The sequence below is a fragment of the Cervus elaphus genome, chromosome 28 (assembly GCF_910594005.1).
Source record: "Cervus elaphus chromosome 28, mCerEla1.1, whole genome shotgun sequence".
Taxonomy (NCBI): Eukaryota; Metazoa; Chordata; class Mammalia; order Artiodactyla; family Cervidae; genus Cervus; species Cervus elaphus.
The window spans coordinates 35,753,086-35,769,339 of NC_057842.1; the positions used below are offsets into that span (position 1 = coordinate 35,753,086).

General features: G+C 39.6%; 1 protein-coding gene and 1 long non-coding RNA gene across 11 annotated transcripts in view; one reads left to right on the plus strand and one right to left on the minus strand.

Annotated features, from left to right (window-relative positions):
* ROS1 (ROS proto-oncogene 1, receptor tyrosine kinase) overlaps positions 1–16,254 on the plus strand; it is a 110,862-nt gene that overhangs the window by 82,830 nt on the left and 11,778 nt on the right. For 6 of the 8 annotated variants that reach the window (XM_043890429.1, XM_043890433.1, XM_043890431.1 and 3 more), the window contains 7 exons: positions 1,826–1,958; positions 3,239–3,401; positions 4,708–4,772; positions 5,734–5,863; positions 11,955–12,052; positions 12,268–12,471; positions 13,846–13,980. In XM_043890429.1, the coding sequence (XP_043746364.1) occupies positions 1,826–1,958; positions 3,239–3,401; positions 4,708–4,772; positions 5,734–5,863; positions 11,955–12,052; positions 12,268–12,471; positions 13,846–13,980 (928 nt within the window). Of the gene's footprint in view, positions 1–1,825; positions 1,959–3,238; positions 3,402–4,707; positions 4,773–5,733; positions 5,864–11,954; positions 12,053–12,267; positions 12,472–13,845; positions 13,981–15,819; positions 16,155–16,254 lie in introns of those variants that run through there. The other 2 variants (XM_043890436.1, XM_043890435.1) reach the window with 2 other exon arrangements.
* LOC122685545 overlaps positions 1–16,254 on the minus strand; it is an 89,874-nt gene that overhangs the window by 46,025 nt on the left and 27,595 nt on the right. For all 3 annotated transcript variants that reach the window (XR_006338434.1, XR_006338436.1, XR_006338435.1), the window contains one exon: positions 5,836–5,957. This is a non-coding gene — a long non-coding RNA (uncharacterized LOC122685545). The remainder of the gene's footprint in view (positions 1–5,835; positions 5,958–16,254) is intronic.

Consider the following 16,254-nt stretch of genomic DNA (forward strand, 5'->3'; position numbering starts at 1 on the left):
TCATGCATTTTTGAGTGGAGCTAAGCTAATTTGGTTCTTTGGCTTTTAGTAGTAGTGCATGTGGTTTTACTGGTAGGATTGTGTGAGTGCATGAGGAAAGATTGAGTTATTCAAATAATGAAAATACCAATTGTTTAAAAATTTGAATTGTGCTGAGGGCTTTCATCAGTCATACTTATAAACACAAAATTGAAACAAAGATTTTAGAATAAGCATCAACAGCCTACTCTTTGGTGAGTGGTTATATCTACTGTGTAATGTGAGCCTTACACTGGGAGCAAAGGAAAATAGGCTGTAATGGCGCTCTGTGACAACCTAGAGGAGTGTGATGGGGAGTGGGAGGAAAGCTCAAGAGGGAGGGGATATATGTATATTTATGGCTGATTCATGTTGTTGTATGGCAGAAACCAACACAACATTATAAAGCAAGTATCCTCCAATTAAAAGTAAATTAAAAAATATAATTGCTGACCTCAGGAGCTTGTCGTTTAATGGGGGAGGTAAGACATATTGGTTTCCCTTGTGACTCAGCTGGTAAAGAATCTGCCCGCAATGTGGGAGACCTGGGTTCGATCCCTGGGTTGGGAAGATCCCCTGGAGAAGAGAAAGGCTACCCACTCCAGTATTCTGGCCTAGAGAATTGTGTGGACTGTATAGAGGAGTCATAAAGAGTCGTACGCGACAGAGTGACTTTCACTTTCACTTTCAAGACATATCCTGTGCAAAAAGTATAATGAGAGATGTGTTAAACAGTAATAAAAAGAAGTAGTAAATGGAATGTAGAAGACAGTGACACAGCCATGCTGACTGAGAGCCGCAATTGGTCTTATAAGTTCAGAGATGAGATATCAACAGAGGTTGCAGAGGTCTTGGATAGCATCCCTGAGGATATGGAGTCTTGAGCTGGGTCTTTAAAAATGAAAGATGGGTGGTAAGAGCATTTCAGGTTTAGAAAAATTGCATTAGCATAAGTACTTAAGATCTTTTCCTGTGTGGTCCCTCAGATGGAATTTCACTTGCGTAAAACTCTCATCTGTTGGGTACAGAAGCTACTGTGGAATAAAGTTCAAATTTTAATCATCATCTCACAAAGCATCCTTACTGTTTTCAACTTCTGTGCCAATATTCTAGTATAGATGGGCAATCTTAATGACATAAATGTATTTTAATCTTTGAAAAATATAACATGTTTTATGGTTATAAAAATAATATTTGCCCATTGTATGAAGAAAACAATACAAATCGCCCATGATTCCACAACTAGGGAGGATCACTGCTGACACTTGTAGATTTCATTCTAATAATCTTTCCATGTATGTGAGTATGTGTATTATGAAGAACAATGAATATACACTCTGTACTCTGCATTTTAAAATAAAACATGCCATTATATAGAAAGCATCCTTCAGGTCTGCTGAGGAGAATAACCTGGATGTATCTGGATTCAAAAATGAATTTGTTCACTAACAATTATAATGCAAATTTGTTTTGGTTTATTTTGATTCTAGTCTATGAGTGATTTTGTGAAATAAGTTCTGATAGTAGATACTTCCAAGTATTTATAACAGCAATTGGAAACATATTAAGATTTACCCTGAGAAGTGAGGTAAAATGTGATGTGGTATAAGTTATACATTTTCATATGGCTTTTTACCTGGATTTAGTTAGTTTTTCTATTACGGGCCTATTTTTTTCAATCAACTTTGGTTGTTCTATCAATAGTGTTGTTCAGTATAAACTTTAAAAATGTATTGTTAGCAGCATTTTCTAAAGAAAGAGAAAGCAATATTTTATTTGGTAAATTATGCTTTTTTTTTCTTTATAGTCTGGCATAGATTAAAGAATCAAAACACTCCCAAGGAAGGGCTGACGGTTCTCATAAACGAAGACAAAGAATTGGCTGAACTTCGAGGTCTGGCCACTGGAGTAGGGCTGGCTAACGCCTGCTATGCGATTCAGTATGTAACCTGGGCTGGCATTACGGGACACCTAGATGAAAAGTGTGGGCGTGCTAAGTCGCTTCAGGCGTGTTGGACTCTGTGATCCTACTGTGGGCAACTCTAAAAAGACTGTCCATGAGTGCCACTCATTGCCCAGGACTGTCCTGGTTTATGCCCATTATTCTGGCATATTCAAAAATGACATCCCCTTTCATTCTCAGATGTGACCTGGGATGGACGGCAAATTATGTTGTTATCCTATCCTAAGAAACATGAACAAAAATCAAATGTTTTCTAGTGTTTTAGCACATAATTTAAAAATAAGTAAAACAAAGAGATAAATGCTACGTGGAAGGGAGTAGATGGTAGTATGGTTGATTCAACAAGAAAAGACAGATTCTCTTGTGTGTGATATTAAGTCAATTTTTTTCTGTTTTCAGAAATTGTATGGTGATTGTCTACAAAACTTCTCTAAAATATATGAGGTTTTAACTTCCATTGTCATCTTAATTTAAGAAGATATTTAAATGTCTCATTTAAAAGACACTATATTATGCTCCATGCAAAAAGGATTATATATAGTCATAGGCCTTGTTTCTAGAAATTTATTTAAAGACATAAGAACACAGGACTTGAAGTAGACACAGAGGTGACCTAAATATGCTTTTCAGAGATGACTTTTCCTTGAGAAAATATGTAGTGTATCTGATTTTCAAGATTCTCTTTTAAAAACTCAAAGCATTTTTAATGCTGATGAATTTTCTCCTCCTCATAATATTCCAAGTAAGAAACTTGACTTTCTAAAAGTTAATCTGATGGACAAGAAATGATGTTATAGTCATAGTAAATTTTGTATTACATGAGAGATTAGGTGTATGAAGTAAAGTAAAAGCTTTAAGCTCATAAGCCCAGCTGTATTTATTACTAATTTGCAATAGCTTTTTATACAAATAGGTGACCTGAAGAAAATACGAACTGATAATTTTAACAAAACAAACTACAGTGAAAAATTTTGAGGCAATGCACTCACAGGCATGTTATCAAAAGGAAGCTGCCTAGAAGTGAAGTAACCTACTCTGTCTGGGTTTCAGAAGACAGAAGGAATATTCTAGAAGGTGGAACAGGACTGGAATAGGGATGCAGACACAATACCATGTCACATTGAAGGTACTACCTTCAATGCGTTGCCAAGCCATGAGATTTCTCTTCCCTTTCTCCTCCTTTTTTACTCTCAAACACTAATACCCATATCCACTTATAAACCATTTTGGGAGATCAAAAACAGCGTTATTTTCCAGTACTCTTCCGACCCAAGAGGAGATTGAAAGTCTTCCTGCCTTCCCTCGGGAAAAACTGACTCTGCGTCTCTTGCTGGGAAGCGGGGCCTTTGGAGAAGTGTATGAAGGGACAGCGGTAGACATCTTAGGAGTTGGAAGTGGAGAAACCAAAGTAGCTGTGAAGGTAATGTGGATCTTTTAACTCCTCGGCTTGTTACGTCTGTGTTATTGACAGGGACTTATTTAAATATAACACTGAGAAAAGAGGAGTGATCTTGACTGAAAAGATGACTGGGAGAAGGTAGAAACCTATCCATGGCTACGGAAATCAACAGTCCTTTTTTCCATTTCCTGCGTAAGTTCTGTTATTAATAGTTACCTCTGAGGTTACTAATTCACTAAGACCAGCAGAGAGTTTTTCCTTTCGAATATGCTCTAAGAGAACTGCGGTGCTTGGTGCTGGAGCAGATAGTAAATATTTTAGACTTGCTAGCCAGACGGTGTCAGTTCTAGCTATGCAGCTCTGTCACTGCACTGTGAAATCAGCCACAGTCAATATGTGAATGAATGGCTGTGGTTGTGTTCCAGTAATACTTTATTTATGAAAATGGAAATTTTCATTTCACATAATTTTCATGTGTTATGCAGTTCTCTTATTTTTTTATAACTTTTTTCAACCATTTCAAAATGTAACAAGTTAATTATACCTCAGTAAAACTGGAAAAATAAAAACATAACACCTATTTTCAGATTATAACTGTACAAAAATAGATGATAGGTTAGAATTGGTCCACAGATTGTAGTTTGCTGACCCCTGTACTACAAAGTTATTCATCATAGTGCATCCAATGCAGTTAAAAAGAAGCACTGGATATACTCTTGTATTTTTATAAAACTTTCTTTTGATCAACAGATGACGTATCTTTTATGTAATTGAGTAATATCCTGATTATTGCTTGTTAAGAATTTATTGCTTTGAGAAGTTGTCAGAGAAGTTACAAAATTCTCTCCATTTCCAGTTGATAGTATTTTAACATACTTTAATCTCAAGTGGTTTAAACAAGAGTTTCTTTTTCTTACATAACAAGATGACTTCTGGCTTTGTTGTAGTACTGTGTCAAGCCAGAGCTAGTATATCTGAAATTCTCTCGACTTTGCACGTGTGTGGTGCCTCATGGTTCTAAGATGGCTGCCAAAGAATCAAGCGTCACATCTTCATTCAGGATATGGAAAGAGGGAAGGATAGTGTTAGGTGTATATGTTCAGGAAAGTAAAAAATTTCCACACACCTCCTCAACGACTTACCCCTAACATTTCATTGATCAGGACTGAGTCATATGACCACGCTTGCTTGCAAGAAAGGCTGGGGAGCTGGAGAACAGTTTTGTAAGATAAAGGTGGCTATTACAAAACAAACGTTGTCTCCATTAACTACTTAGCTCACAGAAATGCCTGCTAGACTGATTCCTGGCTTGTTTTATGTTGTGCAGACTTTGAAGAAGGGCTCCACAGACCAGGAGAAGATTGAATTCCTGAAGGAGGCACATCTGATGAGGTATTAGGCAGTTCTGAAATAATTTTCCCTTGGTATGGGTAGGAAGCTTTTACATATGATTAGTGGATTTTTAACTTTCAAAATCAGCTGACATTGCAGATTATGTTCAAAATAAGCGTGGCTGAAAATTTTTTTTTTTCCCATGGCTGAAATTTAAAAGGAAGTATGCCTGGAGTGACAAGTATTCTGTAGAAAAGATTTTTATGATAGATTCTCTGAGACTGGGCACAGGCAGTCCTTTGACAGTAGGTCTTCTTTTCTTTTACCTCCAATAAGAATCATGTTTTGCAAGGGATTTCTGAGGCTGATAAGCTTTATACATGCTTATGTTCTTCTAAATGTGTAATCATAAGTCAAGTAGACCAAGTAAGGGAGAGTTCTCTTAAGCACAGTGACATCAGTGAAAATATTCTTGGTCTTGGTAAACTTGTCTTCAAGTTAGAGTTAGTTGACAGTAATGAAAACGACTCAGGTACATTTTAATAATGCTGAGGCGATGGTCGACAGGGTCCCAGGTTGCGGGTTCTGACCATTAGACTGGGGCTTATTTGCTTTGACCTCTTGAGAAAACAATTGTAGCCAAAAATTGCGTGTCTGAATTGTTTCTCTAAAAGGGAGAGAATTATTTCATACTTGTCATGACCAAAAATGTAGTGTTTTAAAATGTCTTTTGAAGAAAGGTATTAGTTAAAGTTACTTTCTTTTCCCAAAACATAAAATACTTGATATAAATGCCACTTCTTCTGAAACTACCCCTATTCTATCCACATGCCTTGGCCACTAGGGGTTGCAATATTCCCTCTGTAAGGCAGGCATGAAAAGGAGGCTTTCATTTATTGGAGGGGGAAAAAATCAGGGGTTGAAAGGAAACCAGAGATAAAGATTTCCTCTGTTTCACAAAGGCCTTCAGGAGACTTCTGTCGCTGACATGTCATCCTGCCTGTCTGTTTCCACCTTTTAGCAAGTTTAATCATCCCAACATTCTGAAGCAGCTTGGAGTTTGTCTGCTGAACGAACCCCAGTACATTATCCTGGAACTGATGGAAGGAGGAGACCTTCTTACCTATTTGCGTAAAGCCCGGATGACGCCGGTAGGAAATGGGGTCCACACTATTGGTTTGGTAACACAGATGACCTTTAGGTTCCTCTTAAACTTCTTTTAAATTCAACAGACTGCAGTTTTGCCTGATGGTAGAAATTTAGAAGACTTCCATCAGAAAAATTCTTGTATTTCCTTCATATTGGATTACTCAAACTAGAACCCTGGGCTGATGTCTGGCCTTTTCTGGCTGATTGAGCCTGTTTTTAGTATCTAATGGAAAAATAGGTTCCCCACCACCACCACGCTGCCAGAATCGTGTTCTCTCAAGAACAGAGAGTATGTGGAGTTTCTCTGTACTTAATTTATCTGCCTTTATGTCACAAATTGTCATTTCCAGCCCTCATGTCTTTACCAAGTACTAGGTTATACGTCCCTCCCCAGCTGACATTTTCTGTATGGATTTTCACAGGCATCTCAAAAACAGATCTCTTGATGTCATGCATCCTCCTTCATGCCCCCCATCCAGTTCCTTACTTTCTCTTTTCCTACCATCATGCTAATAGGTCCTGTCTGCTCTGGGGTTCCTCTTACAACATGCAGCCCCAGTCCATCCTCCCCATCTCCCTGGGGCCGAGAGCAGGTGGTCTCGGCCTGCACAGGTGGTCGTTGGAAATCCAGTGGCCTGTGTGTGTTGAATCAGGCTCATGGGCGGGGTCGATGTCTCAGCTTCTATGGAATTTGCTTTAGGTCTCAGATGAGAAACACTTGAGACAAAACAAGTAACTAAAATTTAAATCTGTAGTTTTAAAATTTCTGTTTTTTATTTCTATCAAAGTACATGTGCGTGCATGTGTGCTAAGTTGCTTCAGTTGTATCCAACTCTTGGCACTCTATGGACTGTAGCCTGCCAGGCTCCTCTGTCCATGGGATTCTCCAGGCAAGAATACTGGAGTGGGTAGCCATTCCCTTCTCCAGGGGATCTTCTCAACCCAGGGATTGAACCCAGGTCTCCTGCATTGTAGGCAGATTCTTTACCGTCTGAGCCACTAGGGAAACCCATCAAAGTACCCATTATATGCATAAAAAACTGAACTATATGACAAGGTTTATGGTGAAAAATAGGTGTCTGCTCATTCCTTCTGGTGTTTACCTCTGCGTTCCTAAGTGCTCTGTGTATATGGTACACAGTGAGTTTTCAGCCTTGGGGGAAATCTATTGACTGTCTACCATGAGAGGCAAAGATTTAACCCCTTAGTCATGTACCAGCCCAGCCCCATCAGCTCTACACCCAGAAAAACTTCATTTTCCCCATTCTTTGACAGTCACCCCGATTTGCAGATAAATCACCTTTGCAGGTTTACTTTGCTATGCCTATTTAATTATTATTTGATACTCAAATACTATGATTGTGATTTTTCTCTTGAGTAGTTTAATAAATGCCTCTTTCCCCCCATTTGCTTAGCTTTCTATATACCTAAACTTTCTGGCAGAACTGTAATCCTTTCTCAACATGGTTAAATGTATCAGGTAATCCAGCGCCTCACAATTCTTCCCCTGGACACTTCCCTCATGGAGTTGATATGGGCACCTTGTCTTCTATCTCTACAGAGCTGTTATCTAGGGGTTTCCTTCATGTTTACCCTGGTAATTTCCATGTTGGGCCCTTATTTCCTCAATTCCATGACTTTATTCTGTTTTAGAAAAGAGAAAGCAAAGTGGCAAAAATCTCCTTTTTTTTTTTCCACTTTGAGGAAATGTTCTTTTTCATTCCCTCACACTGGATTAATGATTTGCTGTGTTCTAGGTTGAGAATCTCTTTTCCTCAAAACTAAATCCTCTTTGTCTTTGTTTTTTAGCTTCTACAATTGCCTTTAAAACCTTTTGTGCCATTCTGATTCCTGGACAAATGATCAGTGACCTGCTTTTTTGCCCTTCTCTTTGGAAAATTTTAGGAACTTCTCCTTATCTGTGGTGCTTTTTACTCATCTGGATGCTCAGCCTGGAAAATCATGCCTTTCAGTTCTGGGATTTTTTTCATATCATTTCTTTGGCAATTAACTCTTTTTTTTCTTTATTTCTTTGTTCTAAAAATCCTATTATTTGGATAATGGTCATCTTTGTTTTATCCTTTTATTAACTATTTGCTCCTATTTTCTACTCTGTATTTTTGCTCTCAATTCTGGTATATTTCCTCAACTTTGAAATAGAATTTAAAAATTTAATTTTCCACAGCTCATTCTTATATTTTGACTGCCTCTTAAAATAGTATTCTGATTTTTCCATACATGCAAAATCGTCTTTTATCTTTCCTAGGATACTAATTATAGTGGTTTTTTTTTTTAAGTGTTAATTTGCTTTCTACATTGTCTTGACTTCCTTTTTGCCTCTTGTTCTGGGATCTGTTTGTAATGTGAGAAGCTTTTCTCAAATGTGTGGTAATTTGTGGCCGGTCTGCATATTTAATAGTGAGCCCTAAGAAGCTGATTGGAGCCTATGTGTCCAAGCAGCTTCCTTTTGTTGTCAGGTGGGACCCTGCTATTCTGTTGGGGTCCCCTAATGACAGCATCTGGATGTCTTCCCTGGCATATGCCAGTTTCCCCCAGAGAGAAGTCGGCTGGTCTCCTGCCTGGGCAATAAATGCATGAGCCTCAGTTCAAGGAGTTGAAGCAAGGAAGAGAGCTGGGAGTCTCAAGGCTCAGAATGAGGGTGCGTGTTTAATTCCCTTCTCCGTTTTCAGCACAGAGCCTCAGCATGACTGGTATCTTTGAACTTGGAGTTGTTTTGGTTCTGTGTGAATGTGTGTGTAGTGGATCGGGGGGTGGGTTGCGGTTTGCAGAGGAAAGCCTCCTGCTGCAGTAAGGGACTCTAGTTAGCCCATAAAACAAGCTTTTAAGTATTCACCTTGCTCTTCACTCTACTTCTCACGCCTGTATTCAGAGATACTTGCTGCCTTCAATTCCAGAGTACTTACAGGGTTCTATAGTGAAAAAAATCTCTTAATTCTTGTCTTCTTCTCTGCAGGCAGCTAGCTTTCACCTCTCTGGGCTCAGCTAAATGACCACGCCTCCATCCGCTTTCCTTCCTCCAAAACGTTGGCTGGTGCTCTATCTATTTTCATCTGTTCACCCTCGTGAGATTGTAACATTCCCTCTATAAGGTCACTTTAATAAGGTTTGGGAAGAGACTTTAATAAGAAAGTTTGTCGGTAGATTTCTTCATTTAGTTGTTTGTTGGAGAGAGAAGAGACAATGAAGACGGGCTGAAAGAACTCACAGCGCTGCTTCTCTGTAATGAATCCTATTCAGCTAGTGTCCTAGTGGCTCAGATGATCGGTTCTCAAGTGCACATCAGTCCTTCTGCTCTTTCCTGCTGGCTACCCAGGCAGCTTCCACGCTTGTCTCCCTTGCCAGGACCCTATAGGACAGGGTGCCCTTAGGTGCTCAGTGCTAGAATTAAGGTCTGGGGTCCGCAGCAGAGCACCACAGGCTCTAAGCTCTCAACAGGCTAAGTTCATGTGGGGCCAGCCGTCTCTCCACGGAGGGTGCTCAGAGGCACCTTTCTAGATTTGCCACAAGCATCCTTCTCCTCATCCCTGCTCTGAGACTGTTTTGTTGAGTTGAATGCCTAGGGATTGACTGCAACTGGGTTTATAAACCTTGGGCTAGTCCTTCATTTTCAGGACGTTCAGTTTCTGCATCTGTAAAGTGGAATATTGAATCTAAACTTTCTCAATTCCTTTTAACTTTGACATTCTAAGATGTACTAAGATAGAAAAAGTGAAAAAACAAAAAGAGTGAAAAAAGAAGGAAAAAAAAGCTCTATCAAAAAAAGCTCTGCAGATACAAATCTATTATTTGTATCTATAATACACATCCATAGCCAGATACGATTGAATTTGTGAAATTTCTGCTGCATATTTATTTCATTTAATACAACAGTGGGGGATGTGGCAGTTGCTTTCAAGGATCTCGCTGTATGGTAGAGTGGGTAAGTCACGTGTGAATAACTCATTTAAGGTAGAAAGAGAGAAGGTTCATTAGAATGGAGTAGAGAATATACTGCTGAAGCTCACATAAGAGAGAGAGATGTTACCTTCTGGGAAGATGCAAGAAGGTAGCATGATGGAGGTTTTCTGTTTGGGACACAATCAAGGTGTGAGAGAGAACAGTTTCTGAAACTACACCCATATGAGTTATAAAAGGCTTTGACTAGGGATAGACAGAGATAGAGATTCGATACATCTGGAGGGTTGGCAAGAGAAGACAGCTGTCCAGGGTAGCGTCTGGAGTTAGAGAGGCCCAACATGGGGTGATGAGGTGTCCCAGTAGGTTGTCACGGGGACTAATAGGTGTAAGTTTTAGTTAGAAATCCAGGCAGGCAAGGAGCATCTGAAAATCTGTCAGCAGGGAACAAGGCACCAGCCATCAGACTGTCATTCAGGAGGAGGATTCTCTGGGAAGAATGTCTTCAAGAGTAGAGTAGGTTTTGCCAGGAGTAAAGCAGGGTTCTGTTCATCAAGGAACCAGTGAACCTGGTGGGACACCCAGCAGGGACTCAGACACAAGGCTATGGGACAGGCTTCTGGTGAACCATAACAGGGCTGCAGGGGACCGATTCTTGGGAGTAAAATCAGGTCGAGTTATAAGATGCAGGTGTGGTTGAGTGGGATCATGGCAATACTGAGTCCCAGATCATCAGGATTCTTCCTACTCTGGGGACAAGACATGAGCTTGTCAGAGGAGGCAGAGGGAACAATATTTAAGAGCACCCGCCTATGAGGAATCAAGGGATTTCAAGGCTGTGAATCCTTTGAGATGCTCAGTGAAGGATGTTGATGGAAATCAAGCATAGGGAAGGCCTTCCAGGAATGATAGCAGGAATAATGTACAGAGGTTGAGAAATGCAGAGCAGGTATAAGGAACTGCAAATGGCCCAGTGTGACCAAAGCACAGATTGTGGGAGGAGAATCTGTGGAAAATAAATAGATGTGAGGAGAGGCTGGTGCAGCCTGGGGCTTCCACGGAGGCTGTGCTCAGGGATCTCTAATAGATGCTGCAGGCAGTGGGTCACAACAAAGTGAGCTAATTAAAGCACAGGGGGCTGGAGACATGGGGAGTTTGGGAAGCATCAGATAGGAATGATAAAGGCTTGAAATAGGGTAATTTCAGGGAAATAGTAAGGAACAGACATATGAATATAGCCTCCAGGAAGGAACTTTGAATTTTTTCCACATGGTCCTAATAAAAACTCCAACTGGCTTTTTTCATGTAGAAATCATTGCAGCTAGTACAGGCTCAACTATGTGTTTGTACTGGTTCTCCTAGATGAGAGGAGTAATCTGTGACCTTGAAATAGAAGATTGCTAGCAATTTCTATGGGGCTCTTATGGAGAACAAGCCCATTCTCATGACGGACATTATTGCGTGACATTGGGCCAATAATTAAACTATCATAATTACTACTTATGAGAGCAGCTACTGTTTATTAAGTTCCTGGTATGTCCCACCAGATTACATATCTCATCTCAGATCCAACACAATCAGTCTTATTGTTCCCGTTTTATACATGAGAAAGTGGTTTAGTGCATTAAGCCATGTAAGCAAGTTCACACAACTTCTAAGTAGCAGAAATAGGTTTTAACATGGTCCATTTGACTAACACCCTGAGAGTTTTCCACTGAAGATTCTACATTGCCTTGGCTTATTAAACATAGTCTTATTTATGTATATTTTGGTGGAAAGCCTATAAATATAGCTCTTTTCCTCTTTGTTTGAATTCCTTAACCGTAACTAAAAATTCCTTTAAAACATCATATATATGCAGTCATATGTATGCGTGAATGCTAAGTCGCTTCAGTAGTGTCCGACTCTTTGCGATCCTATGGACACCCCAGGCTCCTCTGTTCAAGGGATTCTCCAGGCAAGAATATTGGAGTGGGTTGCCGTGCCCTCTTCCAGGGGATCTTCCTAACCCAGGGATCAACCTGTGTCTCTTAAACCTGTCTTCTGCATCTCTTAAACCTGTCTCCTGCATTGGCAGGAGGGTTCTTTACCTCTAGTGCCACCTGGGAAGCCCAGCCATATCTATATATATAGTGCAAACTGGAAAAGTGCCTCTAATTTTTATTTTGTTTCCTACAGTTTCATGGTCCTTTACTCACCTTGGTTGACCTCGTGGACCTATGTGTAGATATTTCAAAAGGCTGCGTCTACTTGGAGCAGATGCACTTCATTCACAGGTATAGTGACTTTCTGGATACCGGGTTCTTAGGAATATTGATACAATAATCACCTTAGTTTGGGTGAAACTTACAAGATAATTAACATTTTCATTCCTTCAAAATAGCAATACTTTCTATTAAAATCTCTCTTCTCTCCAGACTTACTAGTGTTGCTTGTCTGATCTCTGGAACTTTATTGTTATTATTATTATTAAATATAGCTTCTGCTATAGGGATCTGGCAGCTCGGAATTGCCTTGTCTCCATGAAAGACTATACCAGTCCATCACGGATAGTGAAAATTGGGGACTTTGGACTTGCGAGGGACATCTATAAAAACGATTACTATAGGAAGAGAGGAGAAGGTCTGCTCCCTGTTCGGTGGATGGCTCCAGAAAGTTTGATGGATGGAATTTTCACTACTCAGTCTGATGTATGGTGAGCTTACAGGGCACAGAGAAACGTGGGCAGCACCATCAGATATCGGAGCCAGAGGGACCTCAAAAGGTCATCTTGTTTCGTATGTGAGAAAACACAAGACCGTAGAGGTTGAGTGATTTTCCTCAAGCTAAAGTGAAAGCTAGAGGGCAAGAAGAGGCTAGTCCTGGGTCTCAGCAGTTTATACCAATTCTTTTTGATCCTTTAGCTTACTGGTGTATGTTCAAGAGATCCATTTACTCCAACTATCTTATTACTCTTCAAAAATGTAGAGGCTATGACTAATAGGAATTGGCACCTATGAATTAGTGTCCAAGTTTGTGTCCAAATGCCTACTATTTTGGGATGTTTGGTCATTAATTTATAAGCAGAATTTAAATCATGGATCTCAAAAAGATTAGGACATGAGGGAGGTTTGGACAGCTCTTTATTATTTGAATAGAACCCCTCATTTTTGCTTGTTGACCCCAAACTTTTGATTAGAGCTGCTCAAAATGTAAAGATGTATCCAGTAACTTAAAAAGTAATTTTTAAAATTTATTTATTTGGCTATGCTGGGTCTTCGTTAATGCTTGGGCTTTTCTCTAGATGTGGTGAGCGGGCGCTACTGGAACGGGGGCTGCTACCTCGTTGTGGTGAGCGGGCTTCTCATTGCCGTGGTTTCTCTTGTTGCGCAGCACAGGCTCTAGGGCCCCCGGGCTTCAGTAGTTGTGGCTTGTGGGCTCAGCACTTGTGGCTCCCGGACTCAAAAGCACAGACTCAGAAGTTGTGGCACACCAACTTAGTTACCCTGAGGCATGTGGGATCTTTCTGGACCAGGAATCAAACCCTTGTCACTTGCATTGGCAGACAGATTCTTCACTAGGGAAGCCCTCCAGTAACTTTTAAGCTGGACTGGACTTCTGCAAAATTGGAGATAAGATAAAGTTGGCCCTCAGTGTTGCCACTTTTTATTCATGCCTTCCCTCTCCACGTTTGCTAGCACTCAAACTCACATGGATGAAAAGCTTTCTTGCTCACCCCTACTGTGTTTACACAATGAAGCTATGAAAGCCATAGGTAACGGAGGTCTGCGGTGCAGGTTCAGCCAGGAAGGAAGAGCAAAGTGTGTGTGTGTGTGTGTGTGTGTGTGTGTGTGCGTGCCCCTGCTAAGCCTTCCTATCACCTTTGAAGTGTTGCTAGTAGGCAGCTGCTTGTTCTACTTTTTCTTGAGGTTGACTTGCTTTTAAGTTTCCCATTTGCCTTTTATGGGGCCAATAATGCCAATCACAAAGTAGACTCTTGGTAGCCCCAGGAATAATTATGTTGGAAAAACTACTGTAAAGATGATGTTTGTAATAAGTATAATTAAAGCAAATTGTTTAATATCCTTAGGTCTTTTGGAATTCTGATTTGGGAAATTTTAACTCTTGGTCATCAGCCTTACCCAGCTCATTCCAACCTTGATGTTTTAAACTATGTGCAAACAGGAGGGAGACTGGAGCCACCAAGAAATTGTCCTGATGATCTGTAAGTTAATTATGTTCCCATAAGCATCTCAAGAACAAAAACACATGTACATGCATTCTTATGCCTCATTGGTATGGTATTTTTAAATAAAAACTGGAGTTCATGTATTTGTATATCCTATTTAAAATGTAAATTGATTGTGACATTTAACTCACTAAATGTATGATGATTTCTTTTTATTTATATACATATACACACATAATACTTTACTTCAGAAGCAAAATCTAGAAGAACAGAATATGTTTATACTCTTGGTTAAGTGAATTCTAATAAGTAAACAAAATCTCTCTGTGTGTTTGTGTGTGTGTCACACACATACTCATTTTATTTTGGAACATCTGATTTGACTAACATCTTAACCTGCATATTTAGAGGTTCTCTTAAATAGCAATATATTGTTTAAAAGCTGAATTGCTTTTGTTAATAAAGCTGATATTGGTGTATACTACTACTAAAAATATACAACAACCTATATAGGTTGTTATCTATTTATGAACTTAACATAGAGTTAAGTATTAAAGACTCTATCAAATTGGTCCTGGCAACTACTGAATTCTAATAGATTTTTGATCCTTGGAACAGTCTGTGATTTTGATCTAATTATAAAGGGAAAACAAACCAGGTTATTTTGCTGTGGACTAATCTACCTTCTTGTGAACAACCTTTTAGCAGAAATAGGAAGTCTTGACACTTTTTCTACAAGGTGTCTTACCCAAGATGTTTCTGAAAGAACATAGAATCAACAAGTATAAACTCCTCTGTTGTATGTACTGCACCATGCTACAGATTGTGTGGAATACAGAGGTGTTTAAACCAGAGCCACGGCTCTTCAGCATCTCCAAATGTATTTTAAAAGAACAGACACACACATGGAGCAGTTGGATAACAAGCCAACATGTAATAACGTGCTAAACTGTGTGGTACAGAGAAGTGCAAAAGGAATTAGCAGTATGCGGATACGCACCACGGCTGTGCTGCCTTGACTATGCTGTGTTATTTAGAGGATTATTCAGACTGGAGCCAAAAGATGATTAAGAACTGGGCACCTTGGTTGGATGTTCTGTGGGTGAATGTTTTTGTATTATTTAAGTCTTCCAGCTCGAAGAAGATTGGAATCACTGTCTGTTTCTGATTTAGCTTTTATAGCCTCTGGGATATTTACAGAAGGATCAGTTATACACATATCTGAACGAGTTTGGTGGCAGTGCCTAAAAATATGATTCATGATCCTTTGGGGGGCAGATGGAAAAACTTCTATAAGTTAGGGGTAAGAAATTTATACAAAATTTTTAAAAGTTAGTCTAGGGCTTGAGGAAAAAAAAAAACCCCTAGCATTCCTAAGTATGAAATATATTTGTATCAAGTAGTTAGCAAACTAATCACTGTTTTGCAGCTCTTATACATCTATTGAATACTCAGAAAATTTCCCCCAAATTTCAGTTGCACAAAATTTTCCTTGTGCTGTTAGAATTCTATTTGGCACATCTTCCCCTCTAGGGGGTAATGTATCTCATCATAATTATGCATTTCTTTTTTTTGATAGGCACTCTAGGAATCACTGAATTATACATTTTGATTAATGTGTTCATTCTGTTTGGGGAGGAGGAAGGTAGATAGTTAATTGTCCTATTGTAAGGAAGAAAAATGCAATTATGTTGAACTTTGCCCTCTCCAAAGGTATCCAGAAATTTAACTAGAAGGAGGAGGAAGAAGGAGTGCTAGAAAAGTTCTAGAAAAATATTCCTGATTATGAGTGAAAAAAGATAATGTTCTATATGATTTTATCTTGAGTAATTATTCATTTGGATATATTATTGCTCTAATTTTATGAAAATATAGTTTCCTTGAAGGCAAAATTTCCATTGCTGATTTTGAAGTTCATTTGAACATCAGTAATTAAAAAACAAACAACGCTCCACACCCTCCAAAGGCTGCCTGCTTCAGATCCCCAGGAAGGGTTAACGATCCATGGCCGACTAGGAAGACAAGCCCTGCTAAGGAAATGGAGCTCTCAGCGATGCCATTCATCTGGCCACGGCCTTAAGTTGTCATGATAAAGATTAACTACTCTCCTTAGAGAACAGAGGAAACTGATTTTTATTTGAAGCCTCTCTCTGGGATCACAGGCCAGCTTAGAGGGTTGAAAGTCTGCGCTGAGCCGATCTGCACCTTCCATTCACTGCTTAAATGCTCCGCACCTGGATGCACTCTGGGTCAGGTGAGCCCGTAGACGGCTACGCTGTGCTTAGCTATTAATGGAATGTGCGAGTTCAG